The 27,062-nt window shown below is 42.0% G+C and overlaps 1 protein-coding gene across 1 annotated transcript; it reads left to right on the forward strand.

The window, feature by feature from the left end:
- Nucleotides 1-1,332: 1,332 nt before the first annotated feature.
- Nucleotides 1,333-25,552, forward strand: LOC147452198 (disease resistance protein LAZ5-like). Its single transcript, XM_086518893.1, has 3 exons — nt 1,333-1,470; nt 1,850-2,336; nt 24,855-25,552. Exons 1-3 carry the CDS (start codon nt 1,424-1,426, stop codon nt 25,434-25,436), a joined length of 1,116 nt encoding a protein of 371 aa, XP_086375019.1. The 5' UTR covers nt 1,333-1,423; the 3' UTR covers nt 25,437-25,552.
- The last annotated feature ends 1,510 nt before the right edge of the window (nt 25,553-27,062 follow it).

The following is a 27,062-nucleotide window of genomic DNA, read 5'->3' on the forward strand; positions in this document are numbered from 1 at the left end:
ACATAGATAGAGAGAGAAGGGGGGTGTGTACGGATAGGGAGAGAGGGACAAAATTTCCATGATTAGGAGGAGTATGTTGGAGCTTGGCATCACCAACTAGAAGGAGTTTGTCATTGGTCAATCCTCAAGAATGTGGAGAGTAACTACACTTCATTAGTTGTTCGATCTTACACTCGAAAAGGTAGACATAGTGTTGATCCAAAAGATGGATTTGTGCTTTGTTGATGTGAATGTGGAGGGCACTTTCACTTGTGTGTTGTAATACATTGTCGTCTAGAAAGTAGTTATAGTGGTGGTTGATGCACAAGTGTATTAAAGATCTATAAAAGCTCACATGAGACTCATATGCATTTGCTAAAATTTGCCCTCCTTTTCAAGGGAAGTAGAACAATGGTTGCTTCAATTGACGAACATGTAGCCGCCGCAACGCATGGGTCACATACTACTTTAAGTTAATGTGATGGTGATGATTGGATGATGAAGGTGCAAAGAGCAATTGCAAGTTTTGTCTACCACTCCCTATGACCTTCTTGGGCAAAAACATTCGCTGCCTACACAATGCAAAGACATTTTAAAGAGAAGAAAACGTTAAAAAAAAGGAAGAAGAACAAAAACACAAATTCACTAAAGGTGAAGCTAGGGTAAAAGCCCCGGGTTAAGGACAACTATGCTGTAAATTTTTGAGCGAAGAATGATGCAACCTATAGCTGAGGAGATGGACTAATTACAGAAGTAGCGCTGACAGACACATATGAGATTTCAAGCATCACGAAGGCGATTACAAAATCGTAGTACAAAATAATTGTGCCCCTATAGTAGGAAGCACCTTGGGTGAGCGAGCGGACAGAGAAAAAGACGGGCTCGAACTCTCGTAGTAGCCAATGAAAGCATTACACATCATTGCGATTTGTCCAACTACCCAAGCGGGCTCGTCTTGCCTCAGGTTTAGCCTCGTAATAATATACTGGACTCAGTGTTGGCCTTATTTTGGGACCTGTCCTGTAATTGGGGCTTTTATCCCACCATCTCTTTATATGGGCATAGAAAGTCTTTGGACTTTTCGCTTCATAGGTCTTTTCATTTCGTAACTCACCCTTCGCTTATTCGAGATTGGGGAGACCTATCAATTGAGGGCTTTGAGTTGTATTGTAGATTTTAGAATTGAAAATGGAAATTCTTACAATAATGATGTATCTCATTAGAATGAATTCATTTCTAAAAACTTTGAAAACCATTCAGATCGTGAGGAGAGCTCAGCGCGCTAAGGTCAACAAGCTTTATCTAACAGTAGCCGGTCAGCAAGCTTTTGCTAACTTTTTTTTTCCTTAAAGACGTGAGTCGCCAGCGACTTCTTGCAAATGGCAGCACTTAGTCGGGGCGTTTAGGGTTAAGCGATCTGGGACGTCCTGCAGGCATCTATCTGATGGCGGCCTCAAGCTCGACTAGCTCTCAAAACATTACATCATGCAGGTAGCCTTTACATTCACCATGCATAAGAGTCTGTTGCCACAGATCTACATACCGTGTCCTTTTGCATGCATATGACTAAAAGGCTTCCATGCACAAAGAAGCTTTATACACCTTCTCATCTAAGGATCATAAGATTAGCTTCTCCTTGAGAAGCACTGCGTACCTAGCTAGGTACGATTGGGGTCAAGGGATCGCCCCACCGGCCCGGCGATCCCCAGCCCCTAATCATATCTAGCTAGGTATGCAGTGCCTCCCTAACAGAAGCTAATGATGTTGAGGTAAGTCAAGATGTGGGAATTATTGTGAGAATTTGTCGAAAACTTCTTGTGACCTTCACTTTTAACTCCCAACACTTATGAAATATTGAATGAATTTGCAGTCCATATGATGTCTTCTTAGCCCACAGTGGTGTACAAAAAGGATTTGTGAAGGGCCTTCACATGATGCTTCCTTTGGTTTACTCTACCTTTTTTGACATTGACCAAGATAGCCTTCCACTTGCGGAGCCCTTTCCACCCCGCATTATTAAAGCAGCTAAGACATGTAAGCTGGCAGTGGTAGTACTATCGCACGAGTTCATCACTTCAAAATGGCCCATGTTTGAACTTCACACATTTCATCAAAACAAAGTTAAAATTTTGCCCCTTTTTTTCAACATAACGCCACCTGAGCTTCAAGATCCTCAATCGGCACGCGAAAAATGGAAAGGGCGTTTTGCCGGAGACCGCCACATCAACGTTGGTAACTGGGAGGAGGCTGTGGCAGCTGTGAGACCCATTAATGGCCTAGTCTTCGACCCACAAGACGGGGAGGTCATTTTCACAAACAAAGTTGTCGACGAGATTGCAAAAATTCTTCGTCCCCAGGCAAGTTACTGCAAACTCTGTTTTTGCTTTTTTTTGCTAGAACACAGCATGAAAGAACAACTTGCACAAATCTCAAAATTCTTCTCAATTAATAGCTTCAATATGTTTATATGTCGTCAATTCTGCACTCTAAGTTGTCTTACATGATCTTAGACTATTCCATCTACCCTAGGTAAGGACCATGAAAGTCTCCACTTTGTTTTCACGAATGCAGGTACAACACAAGCAATTTGTAATTTCACTAACTATATGATGCAACCCACAACACGTTGCCATCCATCCATCTATATTACAGATAAAGGGGGAGGGAATTCCGCGCCCCCCCCCCCCCCCCCCCCCCGTTGCCACGCGTCAGTGTTTGCTTAGTCTGGCGCCCTCGCGGCAGTGGCGTCTGAGCCATACTGAGACAGCGAGACAGCAGAGTGCAAGGCTCGATGCGCGCAAGCGGAGAGAGAGAGAGAGAGAGAGAGAGAGAGGCGGCGAAGCTGTCAGCCACACTAGTACTCTTTATAATGGAGCTTAAATTTTTTGAGCAAGGATAAAACATCCACGTCTCACACTCTACTGCATTTCAAAGGAAACCTTAAGAAATGCAAAAATGAAAAGTAGAAAATGAGAAGACTTATGAGTTCTAAAAATGTAAAGTAAAAAACTTAGTACTTTGTCTATATTTACAATAGTTTTAGTTCTTGGGAAGGCCACTGAATTTCACTTCACTCAGTCACTACTTTTGCTTTCTAAAGCCATTTGAAGGGTGTAGGGTTTACTTTCCATTTTGAAATCTATAAAGAACTTCCCTCCATGTGTCATCTAAAGCTATCGTCATGCGAAGCTTAGTTGCCTGTTACATGTTACATCAGTCGAAAATTTTCGATAGCATGTAGTTTTTCATCAACTTATTATGCCTAAAAGAGTATAATTTTCAAACTACGCCAATTTCTTGTCGATCAATCCTCTTTCTCTCTCTCTCTCTCTCTCTCTCTCTCTCTCTCTCTCTCTATTGTTTGCATCTCACTCTCCCTCACTACCTTCTGCTACCTAAGACGTTTTGGAATGTCGAGCTTGCCTTAGTTAGAACTTCGAGGCTTATAGATAACTAAGCTTTGCGTGGCCATGTCCTGATGAACCTCCCTTTGTAGGATTGCACAAACCTTCCATATCGTAAATGATCTCTCTCCACCCTTAATGCTCAAAGCTCAATAGTTGCATGCATGTATCCGTGTTTTGTATGCACACATTGTGAGTGTGTATGAGAGAGAGAGAGAGAGAGAGAGAGAGAATGCAACGTTATTGATTGCAAGATTTGTGTGTGCTGAGAAATAGAGATTGATCCATGGGATGATTCATCGTGTGTGTGTGTGTGTGTGTGTGTGTGTGTGTGTGTGTGTGAGAGAGAGAGAGAGAGAGAGGGAGAGGGAGAGGAGAGCGAGAGAGAGACAATGCGATGTTATTGATTGCAAGATTTTGAGTGTGATACTAAATAGAGATTGGTCCATGTGATTCATCATGTGTGTGTGTGTGTGTGTGTGTGTGTGTGTGTGTGTGTGTGAGAGAGAGAGAGAGAGAGAGAGAGAGAGAGGCTCTCACACCAGCACGAGAGAGAGGGGGGAGGGAGAATAAGCATTGATCTTACAATCAACAATCAACAAAGCGATGATCAATAGAATGTGCAATCAAGAATCGGGAATCAACATCGACATCTATAAACTTGAGAATTGACGTAATTGAAAAATTTTGATCCAACAAATCCAAGGCAGAAGGAGTACGAGCCCAAGGCAAGAGCGGACATCAACAGATAGCAAAGGTGGACAATAGGAGGCAGCTCTGGCAAATCTTGGCTATTTTTGAAGGTCTTTATGCTAGATTTCTTGCTCTTGCCTTGGGTTGACTCATAATTCAAAGGTGAATCTTAAAAGTCATAGTTGGGATTGCACTAAGCCTAGGTTTTTGCAAGCGCTTAAAGACAAATTAGAATTTTTGAGGAAAATCTCAAAAATTTGTAAGAGGGGTTGCACTAAATCGAGGTGAGGCACAATACTTTCTCCCAAAGACTCAGAAAACTTACAAATGAGAAATTTTAGGAGTAACTTTATTATATTTGAAGGCTATTACACTCAATTTATTTACTTTGTAGGTTTTCTCACCTTCAAATCTAAAGTTTAGAAATAAATTTCAAAATCTGTAGGTGGGCTACACTTAAGCGAGGACTTTTCAATCATTCAACTATACTATTGTTTTTTCCAAAAAAATTACAGACAAATTTACTATATTTTAAAGCTATTACCATAAACTTCTCTAGACAAATTTACTATATTTTAAAGCTATTACAATAAACTTCTCTGTTACTTCTCTAAACTTTAACTTAGGTTCTTTTGAACTTATGAGATTTTCTCACCTTGAATTTAAAATTTAAATTCGTGATGTTAAGTTGTTAGCCTTTTTGCATCCATGGGTTTTTTGGAGCATGGGGATGTTGTATATTTTATGTTTCTCATTCATTACAACTCACTCTGACAAGTGATAAGTGAGTGCCGGTAAAAACAAAGTTTTTTAAAAAATTAGAGATAAATCTCAAAATTGTTGTATATTTTATGTTTCTCATTCATTACAACTCACTCTAACAAGTGATAAGTGAGTGCCGGTAAAAACAAAGTTTTTAAAACAAGAGCGAAAAAAGTGATAAAATCACGAGGCCTGCCATAGGAATTTTTTGTGCTTATCTCAATTAAAATCAAGAGGCGTACCAATCAGTATGTGAGGATGATTATAGAAAAGCCCTTAAAAAGGAGAAGTCTTTGAAAAATCCAAAGGAGAAGAGGGATAGCAGGTGGCGGCAGTGGCGACAGGTGTCTCTCTCTCTCTCTCTCTCTCTCTCTCAGTGATTGGTAGGTTGGGCACACCCAAGCAAGACTGGTTACTTTTGATTCTACTAGTATTTCCTTGTGGAGTAATTTTATGATGGACTATAGGGCCGATCAGTGCTAAAAAAGAAGAGTTGCACCACCATTGCTTGGAATCCTACACTACGTTGCAAGATCTCTGTGTACTTTGGTTCTAGTTGCACATGCATCGGCTCAAGTACTTCTCCTAAACAAACCTCCCCCCTTTTTGCGTTTTCTTGTTGTCCTTGCAGAGACATTTTGAAATGCTCAAGCGTCAGATTCCAACATTACAGTGCTTGGGTATGCTCACAACATTTTTTTGTGAGAACTTATCCTTGCGACGGTTCTGCCTCAACCAAGTGTGTGTTGAGAGACGGCAGACAGAGGTGGCCAACGTGCATGCGTTCTAAAATGTATGATGTGGATGGCCTAATCACTAGTGCTTTGAGAGGCTACTGGATGCGTTCAAGAGTGTTTCACCTTCCCTCATCGTGCTCCTCTATGGCCCTGTGTCACCCTTCTTCATCGTGCTCCTCTATCTCCCCATAGTTGTCTTTGCCTTCTCTTCTTTGGGCTACACACGTAGTGCCACGCACAACCGTTCTGCCTTCAGGCTAGAGTTGGAGAGAGAGAGAGAGAGAGAGAGAGAGAGAGAGAGAGAGAGAGAGAGAGAGCCATCACACAATTGTTGTATCTTGTCTGTGGTCGACAAAATCATCCCCCCTCCCTTCCCCAACCTTGCTCCGGGGAGAGACAACGACCCATTTCTAGCTTGGATACCCCCACAAATATCCCCTTCTACACCAGCATCCACCATACTTCCTTTCCACGTCAGCTTCCAACGTCTGAGCTGTCACGACTCTGAGAGAGAGAGAGACCCAACATCCTAGCAGCGGCAATTTGCACCCAACAGAAGTCTACTTTATCAGTGGCACAATGTTAGGTCTCCATGATAAGCCGTTCGTGATGCTATACTAGTAGATGGATGGGAAAATGACGCCCTTGATCACCTCCTTGTTGTACATGATCGCAAACCATTCCCCCGAGCTCTCCACAGAAAGGACAATACCCACAGCTTGAGCTGCAAGAACAGTCTCTTCGCTTGGTTGCCTGTTTTTCGGGCAAACGCAAAGAAAACTGGGGCTTTCGGAGCATGACTTAGCCCATTGGTGAGGTGACTGGTGGAATTGTGCCTTCTGAAGTTTTTGCGTGGACTGTTGGTCAGCGCATGTCACAAGCTAGGTGGCAGAGAAGGGCTAGCGAGCTTAGCACTAACCATGTATGGTGGGACAACATTGATAAAGCTGTCTGCATCAAGGAAGCACATAGCTTGCAAGAATCACGATTTCTCAACGGCATGGAGAGGCATAAGAGGGTGCAGCACTCTTCAAAGCTAAGCCGAGCTGTGTTGCTGTCTGCGTCCAACAGGTGCATGAGTTTGTTAAGCGGGCTATGGCTGGATGTCATTCACAGCCATGGCGAGCAGGCGGAGCTATGCAAGTGCCCAGCTGGACACGCATGTGCAGAATCTAATTTCGTGTTGGTCTCTCTCTCTCTCTCTCTCTCTCTCTCTCTCTCTCTCTCTCTCTCTCCCCGTGCAAGCTGCCTTGGGTCTGGGCGATTCTGGCCTCCATGACCTTTATTGAGTTGGTGTGTCAGAGGCTAGTATTTTTATTATTTTTGTAATAATTATTTGATGAAGCGGCCTCATCAAGGGATCTTTGACCCTATCTTCATTTACCAACTAAAATTTATTTTGGTCTGTGAAAACTTTAAAATTATTTTGCTATTTTTAGCTCCAATCCACAATGTTTCATCATTTTCATGACAAGCTTCTAAAACAATGAGTCCCCACTAACTTATCTACCAATCAAATCTAATGAGTGTCTACCAACCAACCAATCAAAAAAAAGTAGATTTTTTAAACTAACCTCTCCTTTTTCCTTAAGAAAAAAGGGAACCCATCACTATGGCCTTAGCCCTTTGGGCAGGCCAAAAATTAGAGGTAAATCTCAAAATTGTAGATGGGATTATACTAAACGTAGGTTTTTTCCTCCAATTGTTGTGGGTGTCCTAACCTTCAAATTAAGTCTTACGAGTGTGTGGCCCATCCTATGGATGGATGAGAGAGAGAGAGAGAGAGAGAGAGAGAGAGAGAGGGGGGGGGGGGGGGGGGGAGGGAGAGAGAGAGAGAGAGGCCCTTTTCTTTGCGCCCAATCCACTCTCTTTCTTGCTTTTTCTTGGTCTCCAACCCCCATGCCCTCCAAGCCCTTTCCTTATGTCACATGACGGGGGTCTCCAAGGTGTATTAGATATAGTCAAGGAAATTTGTATGTGGGATTACACTAAATCTAGGTTTTTCTTGAGCACTTGCGTACACAATAGGTTTTTTCTATTATGCAATAGTCCATTATCTGTACTCTTTATAATGGAGTTTGAAAAATTAGAGGAAGGTGAGGGAGGCCCTTTTCTTTGCGCCCAATCAACTCTCTTTCTTGCTTTTTCTTGGTCTCCAACTCCCATGCCCTCCAAGCCCTTTCCTTATGTCACATGACGGGGTCCTCCAAGGTGTATTAGATATAGTCAAGGAAATTTGTATGTGGGATTACACTAAATCTAGGTTTTTCTTGAGCACTTTCGTACACAATAGTTTTTTGCTATTATGCAATAGTCCATTATCTATACTCTTTATAATGGAGTTTGAAAAATTAGAGGAAGGTGAGGGTCGCCTTCAGGTTTATTTGCACAGCATGTTGGATCAACACCGAAATTGAGTTGTTGAGTCCCTGCTGGTTGTCCTCCTTGCTATAAACACATTAAAGAGCCTTCAAAAATTACATGAAGTACTCCAAAATCAATGCAAATCAATTCTTTCCCGATGCCTTGAAATATTCAAAATCGTACACCTGACAACGTGTTAACCTGTATGTGTGTGTATGTGTGTGTGTGTGCATGTGTGTGTGTGTGTGTGTGTGTGTGTGTGTGTGTGTGTGTGAGAGAGAGAGAGAGAGAGAGAGAGAGAGAGATTGTGCAAATTCACTATTTTTCAACAGCGTGCAAACTATAGTACCCAAAATTGTATGCCTGACAACTTGCATGTGTGTCTACGTATATGTGTGTGCACTCTGTGTGTGTGTGTGTGTGTAAGAACTAGGGAACTAGGCCTTGAGATCCTCCTCCCAACCTCCCTTTATATAGGCGGGCTCCTAGCCCCTTGCCCTAGACGGATCCCCTGTCTACACTGCGTAGCCCAGCCCTTGGTTGTAGTCCGTGACTAACCTAGTTCTTAGGGTATAGGACCCTTGTCCTGACATTACTTCCCCCTTAAGGAAGAGTTTTGGTCCTCGAAAACACAAGTAGTAACATCTTCTTAAGAATAGTGATGTTCTCTTTATTGATGTCCCATAAGTGAGCCAGTTGTCTATATGACCGATAATTGGTGCAGTGAGGAGGTTCAATGAAATCAAGATGAATATCTTGATTTTCAGCATTGTTGTCCGTTTGCAACCACTTGGGTCTAAATGGTAACTCCATTTATAACTCACTTGAGTACTGTAAAGGAGTAACCACAACTAAGAGTCACTTGGGTTTAAATGGTAACTCCATTTATAACTCACTTGAGTACTGTAAAGGAGTAACCACAACTAAGAGTTGTCCAAAGGCATAACCAGTTTTCAGATCTTCTGAAGGTACTCGAATAATGCAAGGAAGCCTTTGCGTAACTTTCCATGCAGTTGTGAGCCAGATTTCCTACTCGCTTGCAACCTTGAACACTCGTTAGGGTGGGGTTGATTGGCTGATGAGTTATGTCAGCAAGTTACTTTCATGGAAAGTGACAAGAGGTATGCTTTTTAGTACACCTATGTTGTGATAAACTCGTTTACCATGCTCATGAGAGTTCTAAATGGAGTTTACACACTATGTTTGGATAGGAACCGGTACCATCAGATGGTTACAGATGGTTACAAATGGTTACAGGTGGTAGATTGCGGAATTCTTTCCTTGAAAGTAGAACTGAGAGAGATCAACTGTGATCCTCAATGCATATCAAACTGTGATCCGTAATGCCTATGGGGTGATGTAGCAATTACTCGCTGGGTCTTACCCCAAAACCGTATGTCCATAGATACTTCGTAGTGCTATAGAGAGAGCAGAAGATGCACACAAGTGAACTACCGATCCCTTACAAACATGTTGTCACCCCTGATTGCTACGTCTATACTCCGTGGTAGAGATCAGCCCGTGTGAGGTTAAGATTATCAAAAAACGCACATGAGCGTTTGCATTGAAAACATGTAGTGAATAAATGACACCCTAAACATCCGTAATGATATTTGTAATGACAAGACGCTTGCTTGTCAATTAACGTCAAGGTGTACACCACTGGGTAGAGCTGTTCGATCTTGAGGACAATCATCCAAGGAATACCAACGAGTGGATCTTATCCTAGATGTAGCAATGGCCCGTAGCCAGCGTGCGTGGTTCATAGCCCGTATGGCAATGAGTGTTCAATCTATAAACCGATGAAATAAATGTGAATGGTACCTTGCCCAATTTGTAGCTTAGAAAAAGAGGTGAAGAATGAACAGAAGAGCATGCTGGGCTGAGGGACTTTCCTTAAATGCCTAGTTTGTGTGTGCCCAGAACGTGTGCGCTTAGACATCTTATGCCTGACTGGCAGCTTATCCTATAAGCATGCAACCAATGCTCGCATCGCAAGAGGGAACACAAGTCAGATCTTGACTGTCTACCGTGTATGGGTTGTAATCCAGTAGAAGTTTGGAGGTATTTTTGTGTGCCTGTATAGCAACCGAAAATTATGGGAAACAATGCATAACTAATAGTGTCCTCGATAGAGTGATTTGTGAGAGTGTACTATATACCATCTGGGTAGCATGCCTTGCATACAAAAACGAAAGTCCGTGACTACCGTGACAACCATTGAAGTCAACACCCTAAGTGCCTTGCACTGGTTAGACTTGTAAGGATTCGATGAGATGATATCCTGAATAATGTAGGTGCCCCAAACTTGGTTGCCAACTGCTCTTGTCGTCGAGGTAATCAGAGTACGAATTAGAAGCCTTATGTCATGTAAAATGGGCCAAGCATTTGGTTTTTCATAATACTGTCCAAAGTAAATGCAAAACGTGAGTTGTAGAACACGTGTATCATATACACCCTAATTCAGTGATCTTGCATGCATCTTAGAATGTTTTCGGTAGACCATATAAGCCGAGATGATGTGACTGGTCGTACCAAAAATGACTGTGGCAGAAAACAATTGGGTTTAGCAGTACCCAATTGAAAACAAAAACGTACAATACGTTGAAAATTCCATATTGAAGTCTGCGAAAATGGCTACGCATAACATATTCAAAAGCTATAAAGCTACTGTGCCGTGCACCAAAACTGGAGTTTATGTCAAATCACAAACTCATGCATCATGCTTAAGTTTTTCGACATGTGGGCGCTGCTTTTTTTGATGTGTTCCTAAGCAAATAAAGCATAATTTTTGACTTTTTGCACGTTGAAATTCAGATGGTGATAGGTGCTTCTTGACCACGTTGGTCGTGCCCCGATTTGTTCCGACAACCGAAGTATTGTGGACATGTTGGACCTCTTTGGTCATAACTGGTAAATTGGCAACCCCCTGGGTTACTGGCAAGTGGAGAGTTGATTCTGGTAGCATTCTGTAAATTAGTTGTGTAAGATTTTCTACTTGTGTAACCAAGATTTGAACCTTGACAGCGAGCTTGCAAAATCGGGCATCAAAACGTTTTCCAGTCCTGTCGAGTGACAAACTCCCTGGCATCAGGCAATTGACTGTCATCCTCTAGAATATCCAACACGCTTTGTGGAGGAGGGGTTGATAAATGAGGAGACAGAGATTGATCACTTGGGTTTGCACCATCCATCCCTGTTTCCACGAGGGTACTCTCCGTGAGAGTCTTCGGCCCCATGACATCCACAGGTGGAGCCCATTCGATACATTCAAAGTCAAACATATGTTGATCATCAATTTCCACACTCGTGGCTAATCTGTGTTGTGCGAACAAAAGAGAAAACAGTACCTTGGAATGCAACAAAAACTCGTAACCGTACCGAACACAAAGGTAGTTAGCCGTGCTAACCTCGTCGGCGGTCATAAAGAAGGTGAATTTCCAATCCCGGTACAATCGGCGAAGAGGTGAAATCACTGAGGAACTTCAGCACTAGATCGTAGCAGGTTGCAATAATTAATTGGGTAATTATGTCTTCAACTGAACTGAACGTCTAAGTTGAAATCGGATTGTAAATCCCAAGCCACCACGAAATTAGCACTTGATTTGCAGCCGAGGATGCCTTTGCAAACACCGATGTATGCTTCGTAGCCAATACTTGGATTTGCCTTTAATCTAAACGGCCAATCGGTTCTTTTTTTGGTGTGCTAAACTGCCAAATTGGTTCCCAGCTGGTTCGGACTGATGAGGTATGCCATCCCACACCAAGGTGCGGATTTTTTGCCTTCCACCGAACCACCCGAACTCAGGGGAGGATGATTGTCGGCACACGGGTCGCTCTTGCCTGTGGGAAGGGCCTTCTACTATGGCCAAGGCTCAAAGCCAATGGCCAAAGTCCGTTTTAATGTGAAAACTCAAGCTCCCAAAGCGCAGGCAGCGAGCGACAGTTGACGAAGATGATGATGAAGATGGTGTGGCTCGCACAGCCCGGCTACGGCCGCGGGGAGCTGGCTCAAACCCTGTCTCCGGAGGGCGCTCCTTCCTAGCCCAAGAGTTCGTCAAGGCATGCACCACAGCTTCGAATCCAAAACAGGCAGCTCTCCCCGATTTGGCAAGTAGATCGGCTAAAAACGGCAAAAGGTCCAAAAAAGCAATGGTTCTCACATAAAGGCCCTTTTTTAGGAGCCCAAAGTGACCATGCCTAGAGAGAGAGTGGAAGAGAGACCTATGCTCTGATACCAGTGTAAGAACTAGGGAACTAGGCCTTGAGATCCTCCTCCCAACCTCCCTTTATATAGGTGGGCTCCTAGCCCCTTGCCCTAGACGGATCCCCTGTCCACACTGCCTAGCTCGGCCCTTGGCCGTAGTCTGTGACTAACCTAATTCTTAGGGTACAGGACCCTTGTCCTGACAGTGTGTCACCATCACCATGTGTGTCAAAGACACACACACAGAGATTTGCCACTAGAAACTAGACAAAGAAAGAGAAAGAATGAGGTGGGTAGCCACTGGTAATCACATATAGGTACGATAGGCCAAGCGGTGGTGCTGCGACATTTAGTAGCAGTAACTTGGTTGTGAAGCAGAGTTGAATAGGGGAGAGGCACTGCTTTCTTATGGGGAATGCTTAATAGTAGCAAATGGGTGCTCAAGGCAATGGGTGTACATAGGTTTGCTCAAGCCACTAAGTGTTTGGATTGAGGGAAAAGAGATGATGGCTTAGGTGGGAGCACCTCCAACCATGACTCAACATATTGTGTGTGTGTGTGTGTGTGTGTGTGTGTGTAAGAGAGAGAGAGAGAGAGAGAGAGAGAGAGTGAGAGAGAGAGAGAGATCTCCAATTTCCACGATTTTCTTGGCCGCATCAACGCGCGGGTCACATACTAGTAAAATTTGAAATCTGAAGGAAAAGGTTTCCCATTTTTAGCTCCTAAAATCCCATTAGCTCCACAAGAAGATTTAGAAATTTTCTCATGTAAGAAAACAAAATCTTTTTCAGTGTTTTTCATACATTTCATAACATCATGAGCTTATGCTCAAATGGCACCACGTACCTAGCTAGGTACAATTGGGGGCAGGGAACCACCGACCCCCCCACCGGGCCCGCGGTCCCTGCCCCCAATCGTACCTAGCTAGGTATGTGGTGCCTCCCTCATAGAAGATCACGATGTTGGTTGTTCCTTGCCCCCCATCATACCTAGCGAGGTATGTGGTGCCTCCCTCACAGAAGCTCGTGATGTTGAGCTAAGTGACAATGTGGAAATTACTGGGAATATTTATCCAAAAAAAACTTTGCTCCCAATGAGTTAATTAGTACAAAGAGTAGCACTACATAAATTTGAGTAAGAACCACCCAGGCCTTCTTCGTCCAATAGGTGGCTAAAACGTTCGTTTTAAGAATCTCATTAGGGAGGGAAGAACGGAAAAGGGAAGGGTGAGGGGAAAGAAAGGAAAAGGGAAAAAGGGGGGCGGGGGGTAGGGTAGGGTAAGGGGGCCAACTTAAGGCCACCTAAGCTGAGAAGGTCGGTTCTTGGGCCAAAATGGTGTACAAAACGGAGAATGGAGAGGCGCAACTGAAAGCTAAGCCTTCACTCTACAAGGGGCCGAAAGGGCAATGCAATCGGCGTTCCACACATGGCATACAATGACAATAGTTTTTTCTAGTGTAACAAAATTGCACGCGAGTAACGATCAGGGATAGGGAGTAATTAGGTCCATTTGGCCAGCAAGGTTCGATCTCACGATCTGATGACCGAGATTGACGCTTGCGCGCATTAACCACCCCACTACCCCTTGTGTTGTGTCCCATAATTGAAACACAATATACATACCCTAGGGGAGTATTCTTTAAAATATGGTTAAGGGCACCCCAAAAAGCACTTGTAGACATGTAGCCTAGTGGTTTAACTTGAGCCTTATTCTCTACGTGATGAGGTCCAATCCTACAAATTAGAAATGCTTTTGAATCTTGAAGCATCTTGGGAAGAATCTGAAAAATGAAAAGTGAATGTAGCTCTAGATAATGAATTGATTATCCACGTCATAGCGGCCATGCAACATTCATTTGTTCATACATCGTTGTTTTTTCACTCCTACTACACACCCTTCCTTTCTTTATGGGGTATTCACCCAAAGGTAATAAGTATTTTTTTTTTTTTTTTTTGTTGGCAATTCTCACATTATGTGGGTTAGATTAAATTAGAACTTATACAAAAAATGACCATACATGCCATGCACATACCTCTGCCATCCCAACACCCCAACCTAAACCATACCTAAAGGCATCGTCTCGAGGGCTTTTACAAGAAGCCCCCAAACCCAGATACAAGATATAACAATGCGAACGGCTGACGCGACGTCCAAACGCTGTTTTTTTGATACTTAGTTACTCGCCAAGCTTCATGGCCTAGGGATGCTCGCGAGCGTTTCCACTTCTTGGATGCTGCAGTACGAGAGGCGTTGCGTAACTGCTTTGCTAACATCGACTCTCTTGCTTTCTCAATAGTACGAGTTCTCCCAAAGGTGTGCCTAAAAAACCAGTTAAACATCTCTTGGAGGTAGTTGGAGTGTGAACTACCACCACCATGCCGAGTATTCTTGAAGTAGACTCCTTTTGCTCGATAGTGGGACTTCTCCATGCCTTGTGTACTCCAAATATAAAACGAACCATAGCGGTCCATGAAGTATGCACCATGCGCATAGAGAATGTGCTAAAACAACCAAAAAGGAGATAAGCTACTAGAAAAGTTACATTTTCAAACATTGCATATATATTAAGTACGTTAAAACAAACCATGTAGTGTGTAATCTTGCTTTCAGACCATCCGTCCTTAGCGGCCTTTGTGAATTCATAAAGCACCTTCTTGAATTCCTCTCGCTGCTCAACGGTGGTGCTTGAAAGATTCATCAATTGCACAACCTTTTGAAAGGATGACCATACTAGCTTGCGTTGGTTAGCAACCTCCATATTGGGATCTTTGTCCATCGTGCATGAACACAAATCTTTCCACAACTCCCACCGCTTCTCACTTGCTAGATCGACACTTGCCTTGGATAACTGCATTGGAGACTTTGACATCTTCTTGAAAAATCGACGTGCCTTGGCTCCATTCATGGAAACCTTCTGTGCCACCTCATATGTCTTCTCCCTACAAGTCTCTGCTACAATGTTCACCCTTGATCGGTGACATCCAATCTCATTAAGGAGCGTCTCCACCCCCTGCAAGGAGTCTTTTGACCGTTGAAGGGGCTTCATTGTGAAAGCATAATCAATGTGATGCTTTAGGATCCTATCAAATATTCGCATAAACGCATGCAATGTACAAAAATGAACATTGTTGAGGGAGAAGGGAATTATGGGGTTCCACCCAGGATCTTTGCTATCCCTATTGGGCACCTGCAACATATCACATGAAAGAACCGAAGTTTGCCACTCCCTATTTATATGGTCATCATTATCTTCGTCCTGACCTTCCACTTGAGTTGCTCGACTTGTCTTGTGCCCTTTCGTACAGAATGGACAGGGAAGTAAAGAATTTGCACCTTGTGTGCATCCAAGCATGCACTTTATGGTCTTTAGATCACCACCTAAATGCCATTCAACATCAAACTCCCCACGTCCTGGAACCATGAGCTTCTCACCGTTTATTTGAGCTTTAATGACCTCTGTGACCCATGGGATTCTACTGAAAATCCATGCAAGGACTTCATGTGTCTCTTTCGGAACTTCAATTGCACCAAGCCACCATATATCCTTCTCTGATTACACACTAAAAGAGGGCTTTGTCGCTTCACTCGAACTGCAAGATTGCTTGGCATAAGCTAGGGCTTCATTCATAAGCGTGATGCTCATTCTCTCCAACTTTCTCCCTTTAACAATTACACACTCATTCAACTTCAGCACAAACACAAGCTTGCCTTCAAGAACTGCCAACAATATAAAGCCTCAGAATGCATGTTATGACACATCATAGAGCATGTAGGCAACTCTAAACTAACCTGCATCACTCAAATTGTAGAAAATAGCCATGGACTGCTGCAATCGTATCAAGTCCACAAAGATATTGTTGAATTTGGTGTAAACAAACCCTTCGGTCCGCAACACGCTGTTAGAAACAACACCGCTTCCCTTCCTGCGGCCCTTCCTTCCTTCTGATTTGCTACGGAGCGGCAGAAGAGGCATCGTGTCTTCAATATACAAGTAGTCTCCTAATCAGTGAACAACATCTTCATTTGACACCTTCTTGGCAATCTCCACTCTGTGAGGAAGTGGAAATAGGTTTTCCGTGACTCCTCGACTTCTTAATGCATCTTTTAACACTTGATGTATTGCTTGATAGCCCTTGGTACTAATCCCAACAGCATCACAAATATCCTGAACATCTAGATCAGTGACAATATTAGAAAAATCACTAAGAACTCTCTTAGTGATTGCGTCTTTCAAGTGTTTTGCCTCTTGAGCATCAAGCATCCCAATAAAATCCTCTTTGTTGAAACAAGAACGAAGTAAAGTAGCCCTAGCTGACGCATTCTCGCCGCCGCACGTTTCTTGGACGAAGTTCCTATTGCCCAAAAGAACAATGATGAGTGGTATTAGACTTAAACAACATGAGGGACAAAACATGTTACCTCATAGCTGTCACCCTTCGTTTTCTTGCACCTCCACGTGGTGCAAGAGTCTGAATTTCGGACAACTCTCGTTTCCTCACCCTACCTCCCATGGCAGTACTCTTCATGTGTGAAAGAGTATCCTCAAGCTTTTTAATTACATTTTCGTTGGTTGTGATGGTGCTCTTTGCCTCCTCAAGCGCACTAGTAGCTGTTTGCATCTGATCTTGAAGATTGTGGAAACTCCCATTGAGCAATTGCCAATGACGCAAGTAGATCTCGGACCGCGTAATCTCGTGTTTTTTGAGTCTCTTGCAGTAGCCCAACAAACCTTGCTCTCCATTTCCAACGTATTGCAACAGTGATGGAATGTTTGTAAAAGACGAATGAACATTGAGAGAAGGATCCTTTGGATACAAGCATCCGTCTGTCCAGAGATCCACATTCTTCTTCCCTTGAGCGCGACGTTCGTTGGCTGAAGGTAATGTACCCAAGCATGTTTTCTTTGTCGGAACATACTCTTGAGGTAGGTGTAGGAAAAGCCCTGGAGACCTACCGCGTGAAGAGCTTGCTGGAACATTGGTCACGTCGTCAAGAGGCATTGTAGGATGGAGAGATGGAGCTTGAAGGATGGAGAGATGGGTGTGTAGGTGCAGCAGTAGGTGTAGGTGCAAGGGGGATGGGTGTAGGAGAGGAGCTTATATTAGGAGGGAAAGTTTTCAATTTTGGGGAGAATTTTCTAAAAGTTTTGGAGGGAGTCAAAAAATGTTGAATTATGAGTAATTTAACTTAAAAATCTTTTTTTTATTATGTGTATATGTTGGGGGTACTTTTTAGGGGGGAATAGAGTTTTTTTGAAAGTTTTTGAAAAAAGTCATTTTTTAAACCTCTTTGACCCACGGATTTGCTTAGGTGGCATGGGAGAGTTAAGAGGCCACTTACAAGTTGGCCAAAAAGCTAGAGAGAGAAGACCCCCTACCCCCCTACTTTTCAAATGGTTTACCCCCCCCTTCCCTACTCTTTAAATGGTTACCCCCCCCCCCTTCCCCCTACCTTTTTAGGGGTCAAAGGTAGAGGAGACCCTACCAAAATAGCCCCATTCAAAGCCTTTGTCCCCCTTAATCTTGGCAGGCTTCCTTTAAATTAGGGATTCTTACAAGGCCCATGGAGAGTCCATTTTTTTCCTAATGTGGCATTGCATGTGGACCATTTGTGGATTTTGCTACTACGACAGTGTCTATTGTCATGCGTATTTGGTGAGATTTTTTGAGTTTTTGCTCAGTTTGTTGAGAGAGAGAGAGAGAGAGCACAGAAGAGGAGAACCCCAAAGTGTGTAGAATACACACATGAGATGATGTATATATAGAGGGGACCTGGGTGTCATATATAGAGAAGCCATATATTGAGTAGCTTCACATATAAGCTCAACACTCCCACTCAAATAAGGGTCCCTAACTGTGGATGAAAAAACCCTTGGGGGATCAAGAGAAAAACCCACAGCTCTATATACACCCACCATTATATTATAAAAATCATTGAATGTACAAATGTTCATGACGAGCTACGTCACTCCTTTTACAATGAATATTTTATGAGGAGCTACATCACTCCTTTTACAGTGAATGTTTTATGAGGAGTTACATTACTCCTATCCTATCAAATACAATAATGAATACAAAGGTTCAATAAAGAGGTGTAAAGGCTATCTATTAGCTCGTAATCAGAAGTGTCTTCGTGAATCTGTTGTGTAGCTTGTCATCAATATGGCATCACCAAACATGTCTTCATAAATCTTTTATTGTCACCAAGTTTGTCTTCATGAAATCAATTCTTTGATCAATCCTACATAGACCATAGACTCAAAAAACATAGTCATGAAAATTATTAGTATCGTTAGTGAAATAATTACGTTCACAATGCCATAAGAGATGGTTCGCGACGCCACTCTTTTGACGACATATATACGCACGATAACATATAAGTATGAACGTAAAAGTACAAGATGCCTGATTACGTGATGCACATGACATGTGTATATACTACATAAAACGAAATTTATCAACGTAGTGATATCAATGAGTATCATCAAAGTATTAACAAAATATCATCATTGTATCAATAAAAATAAATAAATCATCATGGTATCAACGAATAGCATCATATAATAATCATTGTATCAACAAAACAACGTCATGGTATCACCGAGAATAACCATGGTATCAATGAAACAACATCATGATATCATTGAAAATTATTGTACCAACGAATTAACATCATGGTATCACCGAGAATAGCCATGGTATCAACGAAACAACATCATGATATCACCGAGAATAATCATTGTATCAACGAAACAACATCATATATGGTATCACCGAGAATAACCATGGTATCAACGAAACAACATCATGGTATCACCGAGAATAACCATGGTATCAACGAAACAACATCATGGTATCATCGAGAATAACCATGGAATCAATGAACATGACATCATCGAGAATAACCATGGTATTAACGAAATATCATCATGGTATCAACAAAAATCACTATGATCAAAGTACTAACAAAACATCATCATGGTACCATCAAAATCACTATGGTATCAACGAAAGATTATCAATAAAATGGTGTAAACTATATCTCTAGAAGAATAATTATACAAGAATAATCAATGAACGAGTATATCATATAATAAAAGATCATGTACCAACAGTAGCTCGATAGAATTTGGACGATCATCAACGGCTCGATTGAATCGGAACGATATAACTAGCTTCTGCAACAAAGTTACGTCAGTAAAAAATATATGATTGATGAAGAGAAAATATAATTGAGAAGTTTTCAATTATGAGAAAAATCAAAAGCAAAAGTAAAATTTGCTTTTCAAACATATTCGTAGTACGAGAACGATAATCCAAAATCGGTGCAGAATTTAGAGAAACTTTCTTCTGCAAAGTTATACACCACATCATTCTTCTGCATAGTTTCTGCAAAATCATTTGCAATTAGAAAAAAAATCAAAAAACCAAAAACAAAAGTTGCTTTTCAGGCATGTACGCAGTCCGTAAACTATAACTAAAAATCAATGCAAAATTTTAAAAAAAAACTTTCTTCTACAAAGTTGTAGACCATATCGATTCCAGTGCCTCTGCAGGCTGTTTCTGCAAAATTGTTCTTAATTACGAGAAAAATAAAAAAACAAAAAAAAAAGTTTCTTTTCAGGCATGTACGAAGTCCGCTAAAGATAACTCAAAATCAGTGAAGAATTTGAAAAAACTTTCATCTGCAAAGTTGTAGACCACATCGATTCCGCTGCCTCAGGCATATAGTTTCTGCAAAATCGTTTTCAATTAGCAGAAAAATAAAAAACAAAAAGCGAAAGTTTCTTTTCAGGTATGTACGCAGTCCGCGAACGATAACTCAAAATTGGTGCAGAATTTGAAAAAACTTCCTTCTGCAAGGTTGTAGATCACATCAATTCCGGTGGCTGATCGGGGTAGTTTCTACAAAATCATTTTCAATTAGAAGGAAAATCAAAAACAAAAAGCGAAAGTTTCTTTTTAGACATGTACGCAGTCCGCGAACGATAACTCAAAATCGGTGCAGAAACTTCCTTCTGCAAAGTTGTAGACCGCATCAATTCCGGGGGCTTGTGGAGGTAGTTTCTACAAAATCGTTTTCAATTAGCAGAAAAAAAAAAAAAAAAAGCAAAAGTTGCTTTTCAGACATGTACGTAGTCCACAAACGATAACTCAAAATCGGTGCAAAATTTGAAAAAACTTCCTTTTGCAAAATTGTAGACCACATCGATTCCAGTGTCTTGCTTAGGTAGATTCTGCAAAATCTTATTCGATCAAGAGAAAAATCAAAAATAAAAACGTACTGGTCGAGTTGTCTCCCACTTTGGCAGTTATCTGCAGTTTTTTGGCTTGCGGTTTCCGTTGAGTTTTGACTCATTTTGTAAAGAAAATTCTATTCGTTTTTTCTCGTCTTCTTGCCATAAAAGTTTGCAATGGCATGCCATCTTGTACAGTGGTCGATGTATTCCCACTTTGACAGTGATCCAGTGTTTACTCTCACTTTTGATAGGTTTGTCAATTTGGACACGGTTTGATATTCTTGTACCCACTCTCACAGAAGTGAGGATAGCGTATGTTTGTGTGGCTACAATCAGACAGTCACAGGTTTCACAGGTTTTCTCATATTTTTGCAGGCAATTTCTCTTGTGGGATGCGTTTTGAGCTAGTTTTCTCTCTACTTGCATACATGGTTATGCGCTTTACGCTCGGTTGAGCAGTTTATCCCAGTTTATGCTTACAGAGTTTGCAGATTGTGAAGTTGCTTTTATGTAGATGTGAGCATCGGTCTTGATGCGATGGTCATGGTTTTCATGATTGTGTAGTGGTTGGGTAATCTCCCATGTTTGTTGTCAATTTTTGGCATATTTTATTTATGGTATACTCGTAGTGGTTACAAGTTTCTTTTGATTTTGCTTCATGTTCTCAGTTTGACGCATATTCCGAGCATGAGACTACAACATGCAAGTTACAGGTTTTCACTATTGAGCTACCGGTTGTTTTATGCTTAATTAGCGTAGTGGTCGAGTGATCTCCCACTTTTGACGTGTATGCATTGACATGATGTGTGACACAATTGAGTCTACAATGATGGCTCATGAGAGATGGAGGTCTTGATCTTGCCGATACTTGCGTTGTTGGCATTGTGGTCACACAGGGCACATTAGGTGTCGTTGTTTCAGACGTATAAGACAACAACAAAGATATATGCGAGATATAGATACGGCTTTGACACATGTTAGAGAGATAGTTTCAGTGATAGTCTATGCCAGTGCCGCTGATGTCATGCTTACCTCCAGTGTACCTCTTGCAGATTTGTCTCTGGTTTGCACACTTTCTCCACAGTGGTTACTAGATAGCGATGTTGCTTCCATGTCACACCATGTCGTGAGTGGTTTACACAATTTCTAGTGGGAGACTTGTTTGTGTGCACTTGGCCGATGGTTCGGTGTTTGACATAGAGGGTGCAAGAGATGTTTGTTTGTCTTTACCCAATGGTGCATCATACACACTACAACATGTTTTATGTTCCTTAGCTACGACAGAGCTTGATCTCAATGAGACAGTTGACAGCTTTTGGTTGTCAGATACTGCTTAGAGAGTAGTTTTTCCAAATGCATTACGGTTTACTAGTGATTGCTAGTCTTAGGTTTTGTTGCTGACATGTTTTGAGCGAGAGACGAGACATGTCTCTTTCGTCAGTGATCTCCATCATGCTCAAGAGACAAAGCATTTAGCTGTGCAGGACGTGCCAGTAGACTCTGTAGAGAGAGAGATAGAGTGGCACTGCTCTAGTGAGACACAACAGGTGTTGTCAGACTTTGTGCAGTCAAAGGTAGAGCATGTCTGCTCCGTAGAGACACAAACACAGATGACAGATATGGAGTTTTTTGGCATGCTTATGCTAGAGGCTGATGAGTTGATGCCAAGATACACAGTTTTGCTTATGGATGAGAGGCACGTAGCTACCCAAGTGTCGGCAGTGACACATCCACACACGATGAGTAGTCGTGATGATGCAATATATGCACATAGCACATGAGAGACTAGGACAACCACGTTCGTGTAGATTTCGTCAGCGTTCGGGAGTCTCATGTTTGACTTGTTAGTGTCGAGGCCCGATCTAGCAACTATAGTGGGAGCATTTGCAGAAGGGGTAGTCAGTCTTACGGTGACTGACACTAGCATGATGCTTTGTGGAACTTTGCAGACCATACAAAGTAGTCTGAGATTTACATGCAGGCTCTAGCGGTGGCACGTACGCTCGCCTACTACCACAACTGATATGACTGCGTGTAGATCGATAGAGTGAGCCAGTGGACATAGGTTGAGAGAGTCTCTCGCCTAGTTTTCTTGTACATACTAGTAGTTTAGCTAGTAGGCCTCACTTATCAGCGCATTGCCTTTCAATGGGAGATTGTTGGGGTAAAGACGCTACGTCTTTTACGCGAGCCAGATGTCCGATGTCCGAACGTTCTCCCACTGTGTATACTCACTTCCTTATTCATTCTGTACATAAGAATAAGGAGCACCTTACTCATACAACTGAGTTACTTCTAGAGGTGGCTCCACCCACAAATTGTGTACTCTCTCCTTCTCTCCTTCCCACATGCACACCAACCGCACACGCACCGTATCCGCGCACTCAAAGGAAGTGAAAAAGGTCATATTTGACAATGATGGACAACAAAGCCAAAAAGATTCTAAGTAAAGATAGAGTCCTCATCTACATCTATATAAACAAGACAAAAGATTCTTTAGCCTTGAATACATATTACAAGTGTCAACAAACCTATCAATTGTTATCCATGTTCTAATTAAAACCTTTTTAACTTATACCTACCATCCATGTAATGTTAAATATCAGCAAGTATCCATTATGAGAACAATAATCCACACATGAAAGTGATGTGTCTGTGTGTGTGTCCACCTTAACCTAGGCACCATACTCAATGAGTCGGCAGTAGGATCATTGAGAGTGCCTCATCAAGTTGATTAGAATAGAACAGTCAAGTCTGAAGCGAAATTGCTCTATCATATCAAAAAATGACGAGTCTCATTAGAGCTACAATTGACAATGTTTGCAGAGAGTATTATAATCCATTCAGAGTTTTAAGGATTTCATAGCCAATAGAGAATATTATGGATGTCGTTCATAGTCAGTTGTAGAAGTTTTCTGTGCTTTAACTAGTTTCTATGGATAGTCCTCAAATGAACGGTCCATCCAAAAGTAGTTAGTTTATAGGTAAAATATTTTTGAAATCATAAGAATCAGAACTATTGCACAAGGGTAACTAATTTTGGATTAACCTACAACCTAAATCTAGCAGAGTCAAAGACTACAATAGCTGTGAGCATGAATCCGATCTATAGATAAGGAAAAAACACCTAACACCTAACACCTCACACCTCTCATAGCCAATTGGTAATCTTCTTGGACTTGTTGGTGGGGTCAGAGAGCCCCTTTATATTCTAGGAGAAAATTTTCATTGATGGCCTTGTTGGGGGCGCTTGCCAACACTTCTCAACCTCATAGGGGTTTGGGAAACATTTGAGTGGATTCTTTTGTTGTCTTTGAGGTTCTCCATGGGAGTGGGGCAAGAGACCAGGGCACAAGTTGACAAGGACCCATTACATGTGGTAGTGTCCTTATTTAGATCAAGCTTTGAGGACTAGTCTAGGCATTGACTTGCTACTCAAGATCAGAAGAAGGTTCCTTGGGGGTGGGGAGGACGTAGTCCTCTTCCTCATAGTCCGAGGTGTCCGTATATTCAGTAAGTGAAGCCATCACTGCAAATTTGTTAGGCCTAGGAGTTTGTCAAACTTTTTTGCATACATGGGGGCGGGGCAGATATTCCTTTTAGGGGGTTGGGATTTAGCGTTTTGAGGGGTAGGCCCCAAGCGGCAAGGGGGAGGGGGGGTTTGGAAGTTTGTTGGGGAACGAAATGGCTAGGGGGAGAGGGGGAAGGAGCGGGAGTAGGATTCTTAACAGGGAAGTTCCTTACAAAATGACCTTATACCCCACACAAAAAACAAGCTTGAGGAAGGTACTTGTATTCTAGAGGTTGTTCAAACCCTGCACCATCGTCTATGAGTATGTCAATAGCGGGGGGAGCAGGGATGAATATCCATTTCAATGAGGACTTGATCGAGGATGCCACAAAGGATTGAACTCATCCCATGGGTGACTACCCAACACTTTTGAGAGGCTATCATTTTCATTTTAAGAGGCCCTCTAGGGGGTGGGAGAATGTTTGACCGATTAGATTTTTTTGGCCTGCTACAAGCAAGTTTGTATGTATGTTAAAAAGAGATGCATGAACACACATAAATAAGCACATGTGCACGTGGACACACACACCACACATTCTCCTTTCTTCAATTCTAGTCTCCCTTCCCATATTACAATTCTAGTCTCCCTTCAATTCTAGCCCCCAGCCGGCGTCGTTATGAGCGTCGCAAAGTTACTTGTAAATTTGCGACGCTCATAGCGACGTCGGGAATTTTTTTTTTGAGTGTCGCTGTGTGAGCGTCGCTAATATGAATAGCCTCTTGTAGTGATACACACCACACATTCTCCTTTCTTCAATTCTAGTCTCCCTTCCCATATTACAAAAGAGGTGTAAATGTACATTTGTATTGTGCGTATGTGTGTGTGTGTGTGTGTGAGAGAGAGAGAGAGAGAGAGAGAGGGACAGAGGGAGGGACTAAACCTTCATTGACGTACAGAACATAACGGTGGACAGCCTTGAAAGAGCTGTGCGAATGATTAAACAAGCAAACAAAGACCATGCTATGACTCAAAAATTGGATTTGGATTTATCTATCAATCTTAAGGCAGTGATATACATTAGGGACAAGGTAAATGGAGTTGATAAGAAGGCAGAAGCTGCAACAAAACTAGTCCATTTGAAGGTGATACCAGAGCTGGTGGATATACTAAAAAATGTGAACCAGGACAATACAATGCTTATGCGTCAAGCAGGGTGGGCACTAAAGCACGTGGTGCACTACGCGGGAAATTCTGCAAAGGAAGATGCAGTGAAAGTGGGTGTTATAGAGGTTTTATTAAGAATGCTTGACTACGAACAGACGATCGCATGTGCTATATTCTGCATGTCCACCTTGATTCAAGTCAATATCGCCAAAACAAAACTCCGAAATCTCAACGAAGGGGGCAATACTGTGCATTCAAAACTCTGTAGCGCGTATCAAAAGTTCGACAGGATCTCTGATTCCGTGAAAATTTTTCATCAATTGTGCAAATTTACCAAAACAATCCTTGGCAAAATGAAGTGGACACCTCCATGAAGGCAGATGCAAACTCAGTGACAATCAAACTGTCACGCCTTATTCAAAGTCTGTATTCTTTTCTTTTTCGACTTTTGTAATGCACTATATCCTGCTCCTATGGAGAGTTTTGAAAGAAGTTTCTTATATATATATATGTGTGTCTGTGTCATTTACCATGAATGGAGGAGACCAGTCGTCTTTGCCTGAGTTGATTCATCATCTTACTTAGGTAGTGTTCGAGGAAAGTGTGCCTCAACTTAGCCTTGAGCCCGTTGAAACACCAAATTAGCCGGTTGAAGTGAGGGGGAGAAAGAAAAAAATCCGCTTGAAAAATTTAAGAAATTAGAGTTAAATTGCAAAAAATGACGATTATTTTGCAAAATTTCTTTTTTTAATCTATCTTAAAGGGAATTTCGTATGTTTGTGAAATTGATTTGTTACGAACACTATACCTAAGTGAAATTGCAAGATTGGTGTCATGATAACAGACCTCAAGAACCAACATCACCTACAGATAAGCCGGCAAACATACTCGATAGAAGTGCTCTGTTTTCCATTATATACATTGGGCAAGGCTATATGCTCCAAGAAGATGAGAACTCTTTAATTGAGATGTGTATCTATAAAATGCCCTTGTCTCTTATACATTGTGAAAGGCTTTTTTTTTTCTTCAAAACTCACAATTGTGAGTGATTGTATTATAAAGTCACCAATAGATATACAAGTCAGCCTCAAGCTCAGGCCCAGCCTTGAGGATTAGAGGGTTACATCCGAGCTTAGTAACAAATAGCTAGTAGCTTACTATTGCAAGCAGCCCCAATCCTTTACAAAGCAAGGCTCAATCGGCTAACAAGTGTTGCCATCCTAAGCCAACCATGCGAGCTATGCCTTTCACTTTGCTTTCTTGTACAATCTCTGAGAAGCTAGCCACAGAGAGGTCGCTCTCAAAGACACGACAGCTCCTGGTCTTCCACATATTCCTGAAGAAACAATATCTAGCAATTTGAGTGCATTGTGAAAGGCTAACATAGGCTTGTTCTATTGATTTCTTTATGCATGTGGTATACGTGAATTTTGTTCCCACTTCTTGATTCCTTCTTCTTTCTCTAGATATTTTATGCTTTACATTAAAGAGACTAAAATAAATTTGGACGATGAGGCCATCCACACATCATACTCTAGGCTGCCACCTTGGAGAGATTCGCAAAGGAGATAGCAGTGGGCAACTCATTGCCAATTTAGCAAAAGCGTACACACATTTATGTGTGTGTGTGTGTGTGTGTGTGTGTGTGTGTGTGTGTGAGAGAGAGAGAGAGAGAGAGAGAGAGAGAGAGAGAGAGAGAGAGAGAGAGAGAGAGAGAATCTTGTGGTGTGTGTGGATGGAAAAAGAGATAGACAAAATCCCATGAACATGACTTAGAGTGTATGCCATTCTCTAAACTGCCACCATAAGGAGCTCCACAAAGGAGGGGGTCATGGCCAACCCATGGCCAATTTGACAAGAGTATGCACATGTGTGTGTGTATGTGTGTGTGCATGCGTGTGTTTATAGAGATTATCCAACAACATATTGAATCGTACAGTCTATTGAACCATAATATGATAAAGAATAGTCAATATATAAAACAATATTTCCCCATAGAA

This window comes from Adiantum capillus-veneris, chromosome 8 (genome assembly GCF_014529385.1).
Source record: "Adiantum capillus-veneris isolate H3 chromosome 8, ASM1452938v2, whole genome shotgun sequence".
In the NCBI taxonomy this organism is placed as follows: Eukaryota; Viridiplantae; Streptophyta; class Polypodiopsida; order Polypodiales; family Pteridaceae; genus Adiantum; species Adiantum capillus-veneris.

Excerpts from the sequence above, each read along its gene's own strand:
- LOC147452198 (XM_086518893.1), top strand. The coding sequence starts at position 1,424 with ATGGCGGCCTCAAGCTCGACTAGCTCTCAAAACATTACATCATGCAG. Across the intron at positions 1,471-1,849 it reads CAAAACATTACATCATGCAG|TCCATATGATGTCTTCTTAG; the intron begins GTAGCCTTTACA and ends ATGAATTTGCAG. Across the intron at positions 2,337-24,854 it reads CAAAAATTCTTCGTCCCCAG|AACATAACGGTGGACAGCCT; the intron begins GCAAGTTACTGC and ends ATTGACGTACAG.